The sequence below is a fragment of the Anopheles gambiae genome, chromosome 3, assembly GCF_943734735.2.
Source record: "Anopheles gambiae chromosome 3, idAnoGambNW_F1_1, whole genome shotgun sequence".
Lineage (NCBI taxonomy): Eukaryota > Metazoa > Arthropoda > Insecta > Diptera > Culicidae > Anopheles > Anopheles gambiae.
Genome location: NC_064602.1, coordinates 48,764,985 through 48,783,260, shown reverse-complemented (window position 1 = coordinate 48,783,260; position 18,276 = coordinate 48,764,985). Strand labels below are relative to the sequence as shown.

At 46.0% G+C, this 18,276-nt stretch overlaps 1 protein-coding gene across 4 annotated transcripts in view; it reads left to right on the top strand.

Annotated features, from left to right (window-relative positions):
- Nucleotides 1–2,343: 2,343 nt before the first annotated feature.
- Nucleotides 2,344–18,276, top strand: part of LOC1279575 (uncharacterized protein DDB_G0292186) — a 50,796-nt gene continuing 34,863 nt past the window's right edge. Inside the window, exons 1-2 of one of the 4 annotated variants that reach the window (XM_061654936.1) lie at nucleotides 2,344–3,091; nucleotides 7,972–9,237. In XM_061654936.1, coding sequence (XP_061510920.1) covers nucleotides 9,180–9,237 — 58 coding nt within the window. In that variant the 5' untranslated portion in view covers nucleotides 2,344–3,091; nucleotides 7,972–9,179. Of the gene's footprint in view, nucleotides 3,092–3,126; nucleotides 3,512–7,971; nucleotides 9,238–18,276 lie in introns of those variants that run through there. The other 3 variants (XM_061654934.1, XM_061654933.1, XM_061654935.1) reach the window with 3 other exon arrangements.

Sequence of the window (18,276 nt, the reverse complement as noted above, 5' to 3'; positions counted from 1 at the left end):
TGCGAAACGGTTCGCGGGTTCACAGTGCGCCAGTGTTGCGTTGCGCGTCGCTGGCAAATCGCAGAACGAAACCATTTCTTTGCCTTTTTTCTGGTGATGCTGGTTTTTGCCGCTCCTTCAAATAGAATCTATATTTAAAATAGGTTACTCATAAAAACCGACCAACTCAACCGACCCGTCGACCGCTCTGCCGACCTGATACGACCGCGCACAGCTTGAACTGTGCGAGTGACCCTCCCCTGATGGGGTGAGGCCAGTTTCTCTTCCCCACATCCGTGCTCCGTGCTGCCATATGACTGGCGACACAATCTGGCCGGGTGACCGCAACTTTGGCGTCTAATTGTATGACGTGATATCTGCTCGATTCGTAAATCTGCTGATGGTGCGCGATTCTGCCACTGGCAAAGCAACTCGTAATCGATTTTGGTTTTTCTGTTATACTTCAAACAGCATTTCAACCAACAACTGTGTTTATGCAACCAGTTGGGTTACGTGAACCTGAGCTTCCAATAATCGATACTTCTTGGCCTTGAAATATTGTTGAAAATATAAATTTAATATTCTGTAAAATACTGTGTTAAATACTTACATACTTATCCGGCGCTACAACTGCTTGGCGGTCTTGCCCTGCCTCAGTAGTATCCGAAAACGCTCACGGTCTCACGCCATGTTATGGCTATGGATTGACAAAAAACTGAAGTAACGAAAATAAATACTTCTTTGTATTTTCTAACTTAATAAATAATTCATAAAGATATTTAAATTAATTTAGATTGCTAAAAACATATATAATAGTTTTAATTTAGTGAAATTTAATATCTATGTTACTTTTATTTACAGCTTTATTGCACTCTGTACTATGTTACAATGTTGAAAAATAGAAAGAAATATTAATAGTAAATAAAAAAAAGCTTACAATTTCCATCCTCCCGACTCAAACGCTAGGCCAAGCTAAGATAAGAAGCAAAGCTACGAAAGAATATGGGAAATAAAATCAACCCATCCTAGCTGTTTGTGTACGGCTAGAATGTAGAAATAATTAACATAATTAACACCAACGTCCAGCGATCGAAAAGTGATTTGCTCGTAAACTCGTCCCAGCGCAAGATCGCGGGGCAAACTTACACTACACTAGACCTGTGGCAGTGTCAGTGTATGTGCGCGAACGGGCGGTATCATCCGCCCAGAGGGAGAGCTATGGGGCCGTCTCGAGACGGTAACATTTGGCCCGAAAAGTTCACCACCGGTAAATGTTTGCACATGGCATTTGGCATCGCAGGGCACCGACCACCGGTGCTGCCCACCGCGCGCTCTTCACCGATCGATCCCATCTGCTCGCGGTGCTAAATGCCGTACACTCAATTCAACGAGCCGACTCTCTGGCCCGGTGTGTTTGCGAGAGAGCGTCAACGCTTCAATGATTTTTACAATTCGCAACAACTTCTCTTGCCTTCTAATGCATTCAATCGCGGCTCCGAAAGAAAGGCACTGATTCTCTCATCACAGGGGGCACAGTACGTTCGGGGTCTGAAAACGTGATTGCGTTTCCAAAACATTGCCACTGCCATTACTGTGCCAACTTTTACCTCAGTCCCTTGTTTTCGGGGACCGGGAATACAAAAAGTACACACAAATACACAACAAAGAATTGCATGAATTGACATTTTTGAAGTGTATATTGGTCTGACTCGTCTGGTCTGACTGGTCTGCTCATATCACGCTTGCTGCTATCTGCTTTTTAATTTGGATACAGTACAACTAATACATTAATAAATAATGTCGATCACAACACGGATCACACCGCTCTAGATCTGATCAATATTGTGAAATTCTCACCCGGGAATAATGCAGCAAAAAGCTGTTTAAAATTCATCACATCCAACCCCGACGTAGACGAGAATGAATGGAAATAAACCTCAAAAGGATGGGGCAATTGCCAAAGGACTCCTCGCTGATAGCCCCATGAGCTAAGCTTGTAAACAAATCAAGAGAGTGAATTAAATCCGGTGCGCCACGTGAGACACTTAGTGAGTGTGTGTGTGTGTGTGTGATTTTTTTCTTCCTAACCTCGTTCGACACCGTTTCGACGCGATGAGAAAGAGCGGAGATGAACCGCCACGGCCCACCACGCGGAAGAGAAGATAACTCGCAGTATAAACTCGCCGCTGGCTTAAGCTTAGCCGCGCGAGAGCGAGAGCCAGCGCCTGCAAAGCGAAACAGAGCAACGGAGAGAAAGATAAGGCCTGCTACGAGCGAACGCGAGAGCTGAGAACGCGAGCGCGGTGAACGCGAGCAAAAGGCACCAGAGGCCGAGAAAAACAAAGCAATCGCGCGCTTTGGAACCGTTTCCATCGTGGCAAGTGAATCAATTGCGTGCGGCTAGCGAAAGACGGAAGGGCACGTTCTGTGTGTTGCCTCCGCCAGGTTCCCGGTTTTTTCTTTCTTTTTTTTGATTCGGCGTGCGTTCGTTTGTCGTCGCAGTGTGGACCGCGAGGTATCCGGCCGTTCTTTCAATTCCCCTGCTCGTGGCCGTCCTGGAGTTCTGGACTATTAGGAGGTTGGAAGATGATCAGTGAATCCATCAGTGCGACTGTGCGACATCTTTGATTCAATCCATTCTATATTGCACGTGTTCGATGACTATCTGCTAACGTCCGTCTGCGTTACGCAAAATGCGCAAGTAAGTGATTGAGTGTGTGAAGGGTTTGGGCGTCTTATCTACAAATCGTTCCCAGTGTAAACCGAAGTGTGAAGTGCTAAAGAACGTGTGTTGCTGGTGCATAATTAGTGCTATCAAGTGTTGTCCTCGGTTCCTTCAAACCAGAAGAAACAGTAACGGTGCAATCGACACTGGATGGCTTTGCGTCCTTCTGTGTGGTGTATGGGAAAAGGTGTCAAGACGTGCTGATAACACGCTGTATGGCTGTGTGTTTGTGCGTGTGTGTTCGTACCGCAAACACGTGTAAAGTTATCAAGGCGAGTATGTTTTGAAAGCTGCGACGAGCGGGTGTGCATGAAGACATCATCATCCGGTGTTAGAATTGATTGAAGAGACATCGCGAAACAAACCAAAAAGTTACCCATTTACGAGGTGAGAATACGTTTGCGATATTTATGCCATTAGAATCGTTTGTCTGCGATCACGGGAGCACATGATCGTTTCGTTTGTGTGAGCGTTGCCATGCGTCGAACAGCAGGCCGCGGCCCACCACGGGGAGATGTATATGACGTTTGTGTTGCGCGGGAGGTTCCGTCAACCGAGAAGGGGTTGTGAAATATCTGAGTATTTGTATGTTTATGTGTGTGTATGTGTGTGTATTTGTGTGTATTTGTACGAGGAAGGGAGGCAGAGCTCACCGTAACGTGACCTTTTGTGCTTCGGAACGAACCCGCGGTCTGCCCTCGCCGGTTGAGCACGATTAGCCGCACCGTTGCGCTCGTGGGGTGGACAAGGAAACTCCATCGCCACCAGTGAGAGAGTCCGGTGGGAGGCAACAGCAGCAACACAGCCGTACGCTCCGGTTTTTATTTATGAGCTTGAAATATTTCTAATGACAATTATTATTCCGTCCGAAGCTCGCGCGGCCTGCTGTCCGCCCGCGTGCGCGCTCCCGGACGCCCCCGTTCTGCCGCTGCTGCTGCTTCTTCCGGAGATGATCTTCCAACGTCCAATTGTCAATTCACGATCACCACGATCCGCGGGCCCGCGGTACGCGTTCTGGCGCGTTGGACGAATGTTTCTGTATTTGTTGTTTATTTACTTCTCGCAGCTCGTTCGCTCTCTCGGCGGTATGGCCGACTGGCTGGCTCTCCACTGGCACTCGCACCCTGGCACGGCGACACCTTCCCGTTGCGTGTTTCGAGGCGCATTCTTCGTGTTCATGGGGGTGGGGGAGGGGTGTTTTTTTGTGTTCTTCGTTTGTCCCTTCCAACCCCCTTCCTCTTCAAATCCGTCATAATGCGTCGCGGCGCAGTGCCTGAAGTTCTAAAGTTCTAAAGCGAAACCGATCCTACCCGATTCCGTTTCAACGTTCACCTTCACCTCCTGCTGGCCGAAAACCGTGGAGTAGCGCCCATATGCTCTGTGTACGGTGAGGGCCGGTTTGACATTCTTGGCTTGAACTACTTGAAATGTCAAATCATTAATAGAGAGACTTAAATGTTATTCTGCAACGGCGGCTGCCGCGAGCGATCATACGGGCGTTCGGGGGATGGAGGGAAGCTTGAGAGGGTGGTGGGTGGTGGGTATGATACAGAAACCTGTGCAAATCTGTTCCGCGTGCCCTGCTTTTTGAACCTTAATCACTCGCTCTCAGCCTGCCGGGCGATCGGGAGATCAGCATTGATTGATTTGCTCGAAACCTGCGGCTATAGCGTTGACGTGTAGTGGTCGTTAAAAAGTACTGGTCGGCGCTACCTTAAAGGCGCTGTCAAAATTTACCATCGGCATTACTACTCCTACAGTCTGGTGAATTTTACATCTTCGTACGACATTTCCTGCAATTTAGTTTTTGGCAAACAATCATGCAAACATTCTATTTGCAAATATGTACTATATAACATCAGCTATAATCCCAATTGTTGGACGCCACAGCTGGTGGTATTTTTCCCGTGAAGGGGTCATGTTACGGTCATTGGATTTCGTCACAGACCGATGATCGACCAATAATGGGTTCCATATTGATACGAATTTCATGTCTAAGGGATAAGATTTTCGTTAAATAGTCAAAGTGAATGATTTATTGGAGGGATAGTCTAGCGATAACGATTTTACAACAAAATAGACGTTTTTGTGTGTGTGTAAATAAAGTATTACAGCTCGGAAGATGTTGAATTAAATCAAATTCAATTTACACATTTCAATAATTACTCAAAATTTTACAGTTAAATCTTTTTGGGTGGCATGTTTTGAAGGCACACGCTACATTTTTCTTTGGAGTATTCTCTCGAGGAAACTATTACCAACACACTGCGTAAGTACAGTAGTTCTTGTGTTTGCACCAACGTGTTTTATTTTCATCCTGATAATTTGCCAAGGTCAACTCAACCGGCTGAGGAAACGACATCACAAGGTGTAGTCATTTTTAGCGCCCGCTCAATGTCGATGACTTTCCCGAATACTTGTCCAATTTGTCCGACGGAGACAGGTCGTTGGGACAGCGTGTTGAATTGATACAACCGCGACCGGATGTGGCCGGCTAAGGTGGACTTGGTGGTGTGCATTAACAAAAAAGCATGACGAGACAATACAAAATGTAAGTGCAACAGGGTGCGTGCAAGTAATGGTGAGCCGAGTTGGCACCGCGTGTTGGAGTTGTACAAAAAAGGCAAACGGTTGAACTAAACGAACTCGTGTGGCGGGGTAAGCTAAAGGGCACCGGGGACGTATGGATCTTTAACGAATGAATGGAAGATTCTGGCGGGGTTGGCCCGGTTGGACGCGCGTGGAGAAAGAAGCAAATCATTATGAAGAAAGGTGTCATAAAGAAGCGAAGAACCGGGGAAGAAGCGACGCCTCAAATGGGCGTACGGCCGACGGTTTGTACATGGCTGTGGCATGAGGGAAGTGCGGCGGTGCCCGGGAGCACCGGGAGGGCCTGTGCACGGGGAAGGAAAAGTTCATGAGTCAACAGACAAGTGAACCCAGGTGACTCTTTGGTGACCGTCCGAGGGGTGAGTGAGCCCGCCTCGGTTAGAACTGCGCAGAACGCAGCGAATTGAGCGCGTTGGCTTCACTTCCTTCGCTGTGGTCGCGCATACCACGACATCGTCGCCGCGGTCGTTTACCACCGACACGTCAGTGTGTGCGCATTGGTTAGTATTTGGACGGCGTCTTTAAGTGTATGTATCTGGGGTGCTGTGCGCCGCCGGCCGATGACGATTAAGGTGACGATGAGGTGGACCACGACGACGGCGACGACGACGACGACGACGACAACTGCGCGAAGATGACTCTCACGACCTACGCGGTCAAAGTGTGGACACAGCCGCCACCGCACCATTCTCCCGCCGCCGGGTACGGCCAGAACGATGGAACGAATTGAGCGCGATCGTCAAACTCATCGACCGTTGTTTCGTTCCGCGCGATTTCCAACACAACGCGCGCGCCATGCGTCTGGAACGAAGGGGATAGGGGACGTCTGCGAAGGGAGGCTACCGGGTTGGACCAGTAGAGAGTGGTGCGTTTGAAACAGTCAGTTCGAATGTCGAATTCTCTCGCTCTGCGTCCGACGTCGGGAGCGTTAATCTCCGCCATCAAGAATGAGCAAGCAGCGAACGACCGGAAAGGTTATGACATTCTTACGACTTTAAAGGTACAGCGTCAGCACACGATATAGAAAAACAATCTCGCGGGGGGTTTTCGATGCCATTAATACATATTAGCACGAGCTGGCCGTGTGGTCCGCGATCGTGCACGGTCGATTAATCAAACGCGCCGAAAGTGACGTGCGACAAAGATGTTCGACTTTTGGGCAATCATGCTGCCGTGCCAAGCCCGCGGTACTTGTGGCCACCGCCGTTTTGTAGGGTTAGAAAGTTTAGTGCACGCTAATACAACCACTTCGCGCTGAGGGCGAATCTGCCGCTGGTTGGTTGGTCCACCGCAAAAGTATGTATGACAGAGAGAGAGCGTTTGCATTATCTCCTGCCATTTGATGCACTTTGCCACGGGTTGCCCTTTTGGGTTCCTGTTTATGTGCGCTGCACACATACGCTGTGTGTCGTAGCGACAAGCATCACGCGAGCTAGGGCACCGTCGATGTCAAGATTCCTCCGCCAGACCCGGGCCAGGGGGCGATGCAATAATGGACTTTGCGACACACATACATAAGACGGGCGTAAGCGAAAGGGGAAACCAAGCGGGACACCGGCAGGCACGTTAGAAACTGTGTGCTATCTCCTTCGCGCGCTCCTGTTATTTTAGTCACGGGGGTCATGCTCTCGCCCCGATGGGCCACAGTAGCAGAGGCGATCGGTATGAACATACACATGTATTCCAGCCTCCAGCCGCAGGCACGGCAACGAGCAATCGAAGTGTACGCTTGATCGCCCGACCTTTGACCACTAACCGAAGGAGGAGAGCTCGATTTCGCTAAATGGTTATGGTTGCCCACGGCACAAAAGCAATTGGCAGTATTTGTGCAATGTGTAACAGTACGCCAGCAACAAAGTTTAGCAAAACTACACTTCTACTTCTGGGCAGATGGGAAATGGCGAATGGGCAAATTACTGTATTAATCTATGCTCGCACTAGATGCTCCTCTCAACTATGACGTTCTGTGGCAAGGTAACAGTGAGAAACTGGGTCACCGATAAACAAAAAAAACTCGCTTTGGAGCAGCCAACCAGGATCCGATAACGCACTTTGCTCCGGTCTATTATGGTACACCCAGCTCCAGATAATAAACGGAGCAGACTTATCACGCAGCGCCGATTGTTGCAGCGTGGACAGGTGCACGATGGACCTCACGTATTGTCCTCACGCGCCTCCACTCTCCCAGCTCTCCAGTGCAGCCATGATATTTCATGGCCAAACTGGGGAGACGCGACATGGGACCAACCCTATTGAGAAGAGATAACTTGATGGGTGTCACTCTCCGTTCCATCCGCTCATTCTTATCACACTCTAGCTGTCTTGTTCCGTAGGGGTTGGCCAGTTTAATGGGGGAGTTAGTTTGCAGAAAGTGTTGTGGTTGAATATTCTAGCGTGTTGCAGTACGACTCAACAGAATGCTGTTAAAATGGCAAAGAAATGCATGTTTTTTTGTCAATTTCCTTCAAAATAAAATATTCCCCAAAATCAATACAAACAGTTGTAGTACCTCCCTGTAATGGTTGGATACAAAGCTAACATCTCGTAGTCCTAGGGATGGAACACATCGGAGAAAAATGAACCATCACCTCTATTCCATATTCGCCTCGAATCAGCGCTAGTCTTTCATTGTTGTCTTCCTTTCCTTATCGTTTCAGAACGTTCGTGGAGCCGTGAATCACCGTCGGCACGGCCACACGGGAAAAACATTCGTCTTCGGTAAAGGCGTGAAGTAGCAGCGATAAGTCGCGACAAGTAGTGGTAATAAACACACTGTGCCTTGCGCGTCGGCGGTTTGAACCGCGACTTGAGCAAAACGAATACCAAGCCGCGCAAAAGGGGTGTAATATCTCCCGCAGGTCATAACCGCGCAGTGCAGTGGTAGCAGTGGAGTGTGTTGGTGACCGACAGGGATAGGGCTAATGTGTGTAGGTTGAATGCGGGCGTGACAGAGAGAACAGAACCTTCGGACGATCACGAGTGTGCTCGAAGAGACAGGGTAGTATCACCTCTAGCGAAATTAATGTGCTGTTTGCGGTCGCGTACTTATACGATTGGGCAAGCGATTGCCCTGCGTCGATTGATTTCCGAGGGCTTGCAAAAATAATAATAATAATAAAAGTGTCGAACACATATTGGAGCAAACATATCGGAGCGGAAATCTAGTGCTGGTGTGATTTTGTTTGCAGCACGCGTAAATTGTCGGTTGTAATGTGTATTTGTGCGGCGGATACGCTTCCAAAAAGCTTCGAATAATTTAACCTTTTGCGAGCCATCGACGGGTATTTCATTCCGATGAGTAATAGCATGAGCTACGCGATACTAATTGCCAAGGTTTGAAATTTGTCAAAAGTGTCACGTATCAGGTCGCCTGACGGACACTTACCGACCGCGTGGCGTAAGCTTCGCCCCCAAACGCTCAGTCTAATCGCGCCGAGGTGTGTAGTTTTTAGCGTTACGGCGTTGACTGTGTGCGCGATCGCGCAGTGTATTGGTTGTGTCTGTGTGATATCTAACTCTAAGCGACCGATTGTGAAATCTACGCGCGTGCGAGGGTGTGTCTGTGTGAGTACCAGTGTGCGAGTGTGTGAGAGTTCCCGCCGAGGGCTCAGACGGCAGTACGGCCGGTAAAGTGTCGCGTGTTCGTGGTCGTTATCTCTGGGGCTAGTTTTGCCATTGACCGTCCTAGTGCGCCCTAACCTCTACCCTTCCTTGGTCGGTGACTCCCGCCCCGAAGGGTTGACGAAGGGTGGTGTGTGAGGTGCTGTTGTTAAGGGACGGGCGGTTTATTTAGGGGAACGGTCGCACAGGGCTATCCCGCTATCGGCAGCAATGAACGATCGCGATTGTCGCCGTGAATGAGATCATGAGGGAAGTGGACACTTCGGAAACATCCGTCGTATGGCCTGCATGGTGTTACTCAGGTAAGTTCGATAAGCGAATCATTGGGCTGAGGATGGGTAGGGATTGGATTGGGGGGAGGGGGACACAGTGTAGAAATCAACATGTAACACACGCGCGCCTATATACATGCCCGATAAAACCAGCACCTGGAAAGTTTACCCTCGGTCGGCGTTTCAAACTAATCCCGGATTGAAACTATTTCGAGCGTTTAAAGTAATTCTATCCTCTTACAATTAGTCTCCGAATGTCAAACGGCTGTTATCGTAGTTCGTTTTGTTGGATTTTTTAAACATTTTTCCTAAACTCACCTGCAAGATATTTAAAACTTGTAAGGATTCAACACGTTGGCGGCGTTATTGGTAGGGTTTTTTCGTTTCTTTTCTGAAAGTCGGTGTCATCGTCCAATCGTGGAAACATTCGTCATAGAAATAGTAAAAAGTGAAAACAAATAAAAATTGCGTACACTTCTACCACATGCCAAGTGCGTCCGTCCCGCACAGGTGTATTACTGTGACGTCCTAGTTTTGGGGGCTCCCGATGCTCAATTTAATTACCTTTGCGGCCGCAAAGTTTTCCCATTTTCCTACTATTTTGGTCAAGCGTGAGAGGATTTCACGGCGCGCTGAGCGTTGCTTGTGTGTGTGGGGAAGTTATGTTTGGATTTCCTTGCCGCACTGCACGAGATTCCTTGCGAGGGCTGCTTTTCAATAAGAGCCGACGCGTATAGGACTTCAAACTATAATACCGCAGCTTAGATGCAACGTGTGGCAGCCATGTGTTGGGGTCTGTGGTGTGACCAGTGTGGCGCAGTGAAAGGCATTCTGTCGGAAATTAAGCTGCGGAAAGCATTCCTGGAAGCTAGCGTGACATAAGCTAACGATTAGTGCAGGTCAAAGATCACAAGCAAAATGGGATCGTTTGTGTTGCTTTTGTTCAGTGTATTGTATACCAAGCACACTTTTTACATAACGGTATTGCTCTGTACAAATACACAAATGCCTTTCCTAGAGTAATCTATATTTCGTAGGATTATTTCCTCTTTGTATGAAACGTTCAGTGCTGACGTTTGACAGTAGTAGTTCGACTGTTGATAAATCAGTAAGCCTGACCGCTGTAGGTATCCACATGCATTCAAATGGTGTGAAATTTTCCGATAAGGTCACGGCCCAAAGCGGTATGCAGATTTGCATACGACATAAAAAAGGTCAAACTCGTTTGTGTCATTGGGGTGATTTCGTTTGACATAATCCAGGATAGATAGCACGGAATGGTAACCTTTACCCATGAGCTATAAGTTGGCCAGTTTGGTTCGTTTGAATTTGATTGGTTACACAAACTACTTTACAAAAGTCCTTTAATATTTCGCCGGTTGACAAAAAACAGCTACAGCTAAGTTTTCTGTGCCGAAAAAATAAATCATTGTAATCGTGTAAAGCTGCCTTCAACGTGATGCTGGTATACGTTTTCACTTGGATTTATACATTTTTTGCAGTAAGTAGTCATCAGTCATGCCAGGCTGCTGGTGTGTGCCTTTATTGCGCTTGGTTGTGCGACTCGGTCAGGTCACATTTATTGACATTTGGAGCGCTGCTGTTCGTTTGAAGGAAGGTACCGCCATTTAACAACGATGCTCCCGCGAGTTAACCTCTCGGTGTGTCCATGAGCCGGTGTCTTGCGCTTCGCTGCTTTAGGATGGTCGCTGAACATGGGTCACGATTTGCAAAAGCAATTACAATTACTTGCCCCTCGCCCTGCGTCTGATGACCACAAAACCTGGTCACCCTGGTTGGAGTTGCAGCTCGTGCAATCCTAAAGTTTTGCTCCAAATAAAGCTACTGAAGACGAGCAGCAGCCTCGACATTAGTCTCAGCGTAGATACAAGACAAGTGAAGATAGCAACATTTGTCCGCGTGCTCGTTTGTTGATGTGGGAAAATATCAATTTTGGTGATTTTGCGAATTAGCTTATTTTGCAGAGAAATTGTATGTGCTGTTGGATATTAATATTATTACCTAGTACAGTTCATTAGCGCGACGGTCAAATGTTCCGTTTCGTAGTTAATGACCGTCTACTATCTTATCTCGAATATATCGACTAAGAAGATAAACAAAAATTTTGCTTATTAGTACTATACTATTTTGTAAAATGCAAAGGTAAGATAAACAAAATAAGTTATTTGTAAACTTAACATTACCTGACTTGTTGTGAAAATTGTATATCATTCTACAGTGATATACAATTGATGGATTAAGCATGTACGGAAAAGACTCGCTTATGATGATAAATGCATAAATATCAGATTCTGATTCGGTGCTCCCATGGAAAAAAGGCAAAAAAGGGCAGAAAATGATCATAAATGGATAAAATTAAAGCCTTTTGTTATTGTGCCACCGAGATGCTTCCGAATAACTGTACCATGTGCTCAAAAATACGAATAATGTCTTGATATTGTGCCGATGTATCTCGTGCTCTCAACGTTTGCTTTAGCATACACACCATTGTCATGGCTCATTTGTTCGTGGGCTTTCTTTTTAACGTACCAATATGGTGGTACATAATAAAAATATCTTTTCTCATTATTGATTGGACCGGCTTTCGTGGCGCTACATTTGGATGGATCCCGTTTGTTTTGAAAAAATCTGTCCCACCGTTCGCGAGCCACATGTTGCCGATAGGATGATGCCGGTCGATATCGGCTGGGGTAGCGGGAATGTTGGTTCACCTGTTTACTGCGGTGATATCTGTGCCGTGCGTGATTAGCCCAGGGTAGCATTCCGGTCTGATGCTAAGCGTTACCATACGTGTCATAAAAAAGCGTCCCGGTCAAACTTTCTTCCAAAATACTCACGCTACCCGCTAGTCGATGGGAGCAATCGGACGAAGGACTCACAGAGGAAAATGGTGTGAACCACCTTTTTTTTTAATCAAAGATCCAACCAATTGAAACGAGATCAACAAAGCTCGTCAGAAATAATAAGCGACAATAAAAAAGAATACCCTTTATCTGAATCGGCTGTCTGATGATCATGTCCGTTTTGTTGCGGGATCTTTCCCGAAGCGGTACCCAGCGTTGAAACCGCAATCGTTTAGGAGAGGATTCGCTCGCTGGTAAGCAGCAGAAGCGGCAGGAAATCGGGAAAATTGAAATGAAACAAACTTGACACTGGTTTTGGGGCGATTGGACTGCGGCCCGGCACTGTGATCCAATCGACTGACGAAAAGGCGACAAACAAGTTCGAACGTAACGTGTGGTAATAAAATCACAGCTCGATCGATCGTCTGCGGGTCGATGCTCAGAACGACGCCATCGTTCGAGGCGATTCTGGTGCGCTGGAGCCTAATTTAAGATCGCATTCTTTTTTTTACGATTTAAATGTTTTCATCTGGGGCGACTTCCTCAACCTGTTAGTCAGAGTTCAGTAGAAGGGTGCTAGAGTACCACCGATAGGTGTTTTTGTATGTTCACCAAAAGATAAAACAGCTAACCATAAGATGCATATGAGCAAGATGTTTGAAGCGATCAAGATCGTTTTATTACACGGCCTGATCTCCACAAAAGGGCGATTTTGTATAACAAAAAGGCGTAGAGGAGGACAGTTTATTGTAAATCTTGTCGCTGTGGGAATCCCAACCAATTATAGCGGCGTATCAAGGCAGAAGGGATGCTTCTTCAGAAACGGTTTAAAAATTAGAATAAGAATAGCTTACGCTGAAAGTAGTTTCGGTTTAAATTTGGAAATTTCGCTCTTCAACCTACGAGACAGAGATGTTGAAAGGTCAGTTTAATAACGCCCATAGGCCAAATTCAGCTCTTAATCCCACCGTTGTTCTGAGACCGGTTCCGTTTATCTTGGTAGCAAAACGAACACCACTGGCTGGTTTTGAGCGGTGTTTCACTGTTACCCGACAGGTCGAGAAATGACTGTTTTTATGGTTTGGGGGCACTAGGGTCCAAGGATCACCTTGGTCCCGACATGAATATGAAACAGCGCTTAACATTCTGGACACTGGATCAATCGCTCAAGCAAACAAGCTTCATACACTTCATGATTGAAAAGTGATCGCGAACGGAGGACTCTCTGCGTTCGGTGGAATGTGTTCTGGATTAAATTGAAGCCAAACAATAACAACAACAAACTCATTAAAGAATGCGTCATTAACCAAACCAGACTGGGGGAGGCGATCTTTAAAAGTTTTTATTTTTCTCGTTCGGTCTCGCTCCTCGTTCGATGAGGACGAATGCATCTGCACAAAATGACCGAGTAAAAAGCACGACATTCACACATTTAGTAAGCATGTTGGTTTGGTCCTGTCCCTTTTTGCATTGTTTTTGCATTTGCATTGTCCTGACACTGTAACGCTGTCCTGTTGTTTTATTTTTGGTTGTTGTCATCCAACAGGAATCGTGAGATTCCTTTTACTTTTCTTCTCCTGAAAGCACAGAGGGTTACGTCAATTGGACGAAGGGCAAAAGTGAATGTTGTTTGGCTGTTGGCGACTTGGCACCTTCGTCGACAAAGGTTCACCCGGGATCGAACCAGGGCTGGGAAGGGGCGTCCTTTCTGACGGAGGATATTAAATTATAATTCGGATATGGTTTGCAAATTGGCTGATTAATTGCTTGATGCAGTGTCTGATACACTCTACCCATGTGTGATCGATAACGATAAATTTTATGACAAAACTCCATACCTTTGCACCAGAAACAAACAAGTCAGTAAAAAACAACACATAGCTACGAAACTGCAATTTATATCAGATGCGTTTGTTTTGTTCCTGCTAATCCAAGTAATTGTGTCGAGCGTAAAACAAACATCAGTAGTGAAAGGATCAACAATATGAGCGTGAAACAATGAATCTGAAAAGAAAATGTGTGAAGTAATGCTGGAAATCCGAGCACAAAAGATGATTAAATACCCATAAGACTGGCAATGTCAAACTGTCAGATAACAGTGACAGCGTTGCTCGTCATACATCTAAATTAAAGGTCCGCAAGATTGTGAAAGATGATGATGATGTTCGGAATGCTGCCAAAATGCCCGACGCAAGCTTCGAGATTCATCATAAGTTGTTATAAAAGTTTCTTGTTCTCGTTATGGCACTTTCCTCCATTCGTGGAGCCGGGCCAACCCGCTATCCTTAAATTAATGAGGGAGCATTAAAACTGGAGTGTGATCATGCGCTGCGCAGTAAAGGGTCTCTTTCATTACAATTGCCAAGAGGTTAAGAATGTCGAGCGGGGAGTGAATGAGACTCGCCAGTTGCTACAGTTTCATCGATAATAATGCGAGAAGTAAAACTAAAATCAGAGAAAAGTGCGCTTGAGCGAGACTGGAGACTCCTTTCGCCGTATCGGGGCTGGGTGGAATAAAACGGGCAAAAACAAAAGTAATTTGAAGGTTTCGGCAAAAGCAAAAAAGATGTAGTAACGCGCATGCGCATACTGGCAGATTACAAAACCAGCTAGACGGTGAAAGGTGCATCCCTGCTCACCCCTCGACCGCAGGGGTCCCGGGGTGAGATGGAGATGAAAAGTGCAACTGCATCCGCGAACAACAAAACGACGATTCCACGAAAGTAAGCGGGCGCCCCGAAACGCCTTGTTCCAGATCGCTGGCAGACTTTTGGTAAAAGTCACGTACTGCCGGAGATTGAAAAACAAGAACGTAAAAACAACTTCACACATACATGATCTTGACAAAAAAAATCACATTCAGCGAAACAAGAAAGGATCGCCCGACGACTCACCCACTGAAATGGAAAATCCCGGGAACGGAAGCATCAAAGCGCTGCTGGTGCGGGTTCAGGTTTGTTCTGTGGTAATTCGTAACAAAACTGACTTTACCACAAAACGGGTGTCCGTTTTATTGCTCCATTCGCGTCCCTTTTTGCTGCAGTGCACAGGAGATTGTGCAACGTTAGCACCGTTCCTTGACCATTCGGCTTGAACTATCCTTGTGCTTTGGGGGCGAGCTGAACGAAGCTGAACCCGGCGGTAGTAAGATGCCTCAGTGCAGCCTTCTTTTCGGCAGGTGAAATAACCGCCAAGAGAAAGGAACTCGATCAGCACAAGGTGTGGATATCCAGCTCACGAATATAGAACGTATCAAGCGAAGGGCAGGAGAAAGGAGACCCTCCTCGAAGAGTGAGTGGCGGTCCCGGGGGGTAGAAAAGACGATCCGGTGCAGGGTTGCGGCAGACAGGGTGGGATACGGTTCCCTTGAACCGAAAACTACTTTTCACTGGCCAAATACGCCAAATCATCCAGTTTGCTCGCGTTCCGAACGGCGGCACAATCGACCACCAATGCAGAAGCGCCTTTCGAATGTCCTGCTCGCCTATCGCTTGGGCAGTATGCGCAAGCACGGGGAGAAGGTTGTGCCGATCCCAAACGGGGACAGGATTGTTGCTGATGTGATGAGGCCGATGGCAGGACACACTGGTCCGGTGGACAGTTGGAAAGGAAATGACACGTTTTGCGCAACGGCGAAGAGAAAGGAACCCAAACTTGATACTTTTGCTGGCGGAATGATGACGCCTTAAGTTTTGTCCGAGCTGATGACCCGTGATCGACGGATCGGCGATCGTCGGTTAATTTGCTGCGGAAGGTCGGAATATTTCGCAATTCCATAAAAGATATCTTTCTTCAATGGGCTGACATATTTATAAACGAGTTGGAGTTAACATAATGTAAATATATTCAAAAACATATTCATAAACATGCAATTACATGATATACAAAGTTGATGACTCACATAATAATTTTATTAAAATTGACAAGTTTGGTAAAAGATATTTGTTACTTTCATAACTTTAACTTTTATATATTACAATGGCAAAACATGTTCAATTATACATAAAAGACTGGCATCAACGAACGAAGTATTCTAATACCGTTTGAAGGGACGACTTTCGTTTCTAATAAACCAAATCGCATTCGTTAGGGTCGAAGGTACAAAAGATCTCTTTTCGGCTTGATTCGATTGCAGTAGTGGTATTGTAAATTGATCGAGAGAATAACACGAAAAAGCATAAATCGCAAATTTCTACCGGCCATTGCACTAGCCTATGCTGTATGCAAAAGAAGAGAAAAAAACAATAGTTGTTCGGCACAGTGCGGCAGTAACCTTTCGTCAAGGGGTTTTGTGTGAGAAACGGTTCGCATCCCGATAAACACACCGCCGGCTTCATAAGCCCATACAAAAAAGGCCGCCAGCAGGGATAGATGGAAGGAGAAAATACAAATAAAAAAACAAACACTAAGACGAAGTAAATGCCTCAATGGAAATAGAAGGAAAATAGAAAGAAACAGAAAGAGGAAACATGAAACTTAATTTTATAATTAAATTGTTTCGCTCGTATTAGAAAATTAGGTATTCCGATGCGGTTCGATATAACTGTACCAGTTTTGTGGCGGGTTGATTTACTTTCATTTTTTACTGTTTCTACTTGGTATTTGTTTTGCAGGTTGAAAATAAAACAAACCCAACTCGCGGCCTGTGGCACGGTGAGCAAGAATAGGGCATTTGTGGGAACACTAGTTCGTCTGATGGGAGGAAGAATTCTTCTGTTTCTTGAAAGATGTGAACACAAACTGTATTAGTATTGTTTTACGTACTTGCTGTCGTTAGACTCAACTTCACTGGGAAATCGTATAATCTCATGCCAATCAGTGTGCAGAGAACGTGAATGTAATGACATAAAATGGGCTTGATTTTTATTGACTGGATAATAGGGGCGTTGATTTTACGAGATCTACTCGATATTTCCGGTAAGATGTTTCACTCACATGATCATCGCATGGAGCACTAGCAGCCTGAAAGACCGTAACTGATCAACAGGGTGACTTATTTGTAGTGACAGCCTAGTGCAATCGGACACTGATTGAATGTATAAGGACGCGAAAGCTATTTCACAATGCAAAGAATTGAGCGGAACGTGCAAAAACAAACGCAAAGATTGAGCCGATGATCTTGCGCTACGTTTCCAGCAGCATCCCAGTTAGTGCCACAATTAATCTAAAGAACTGGCCGTTTCCCGTTGGCACTGTTGGCAAACAAACGCGGGTTTTCTCTTTGCTAGCACGGTAGGCGTTTAACGTTGGGCAGATGACTCCACCTCAAATCAACGCCGGTGGCATCGGGCCGAACGCGAGCACATAGCGTGAAAGCTCGATTTGTAAGATTTGTTGTTCGCTGTCGGCTACGCAGCGCTCCTGAATACATTCAATTGGCCAAAATTGCGTTTCAGTAGGTTCCTCACAGTTGGGCGGGTAGAAGCTGCTGCTTTTCCATTGGCAGCTATTACGGATATTGAGTGGCGTTGTTGCTCACACTCTCGCGGTAAAGGGTTTTCCGTTGGGTTCCCCGGAGCTTTCGCGGCAGTCGGGTGTTGTGCTTGCTCAGCTAGCCAGCCGGTGCTGGGTTTGGCCACGGAAGGAAATTAATTGAAAAATTGATTAAAACATTTGCCGTCATCTGCACTGGCAAGCTGTTTGAGTAGCCGATAATGGTTGTTCCGATTTCAATGTGAACTGTACCGGGTCTTGGGAGCAATTTGTCCATCTGGACAGAGACGATGGGAACGTAGCCTATACGGCGATCGCTAAAGTATTGCTCGATTACTTTGAGTATAAGAAAAATCAACGTTGCCAAAAGAAAATACCCTCGAGCATGTACCCTGAACTTCAAATGAAATAGAAAAAAATCATGCTGCTGGCAGGTGACTGTTCGGAAATGGTTATTTTCGTTGATATTGGTGAGAATATTGATTCTCATTGGTGTAAACTAGCTTGGTCCCTCCAGTAAAATAGCAATGCTTTTGTAATTATTTTGGACTGAACAGAGAATTAGAATGAGAAATTGCTTTGATTGCCTTTGATTTGTTTACTTGTAGCAATTTATGTGAAAAGTAGGAAAAATATAAATTCCTTGCAAATATTTCATCAGAAGATGTTGAATAATCCTGTAAACTTGTGTAAATAGCCATCCTTTCCGATGCTGATGATTTGTAGCAGAACAACAAAACCAAGGGCGATTTTTACGAGAAACTAATTACAT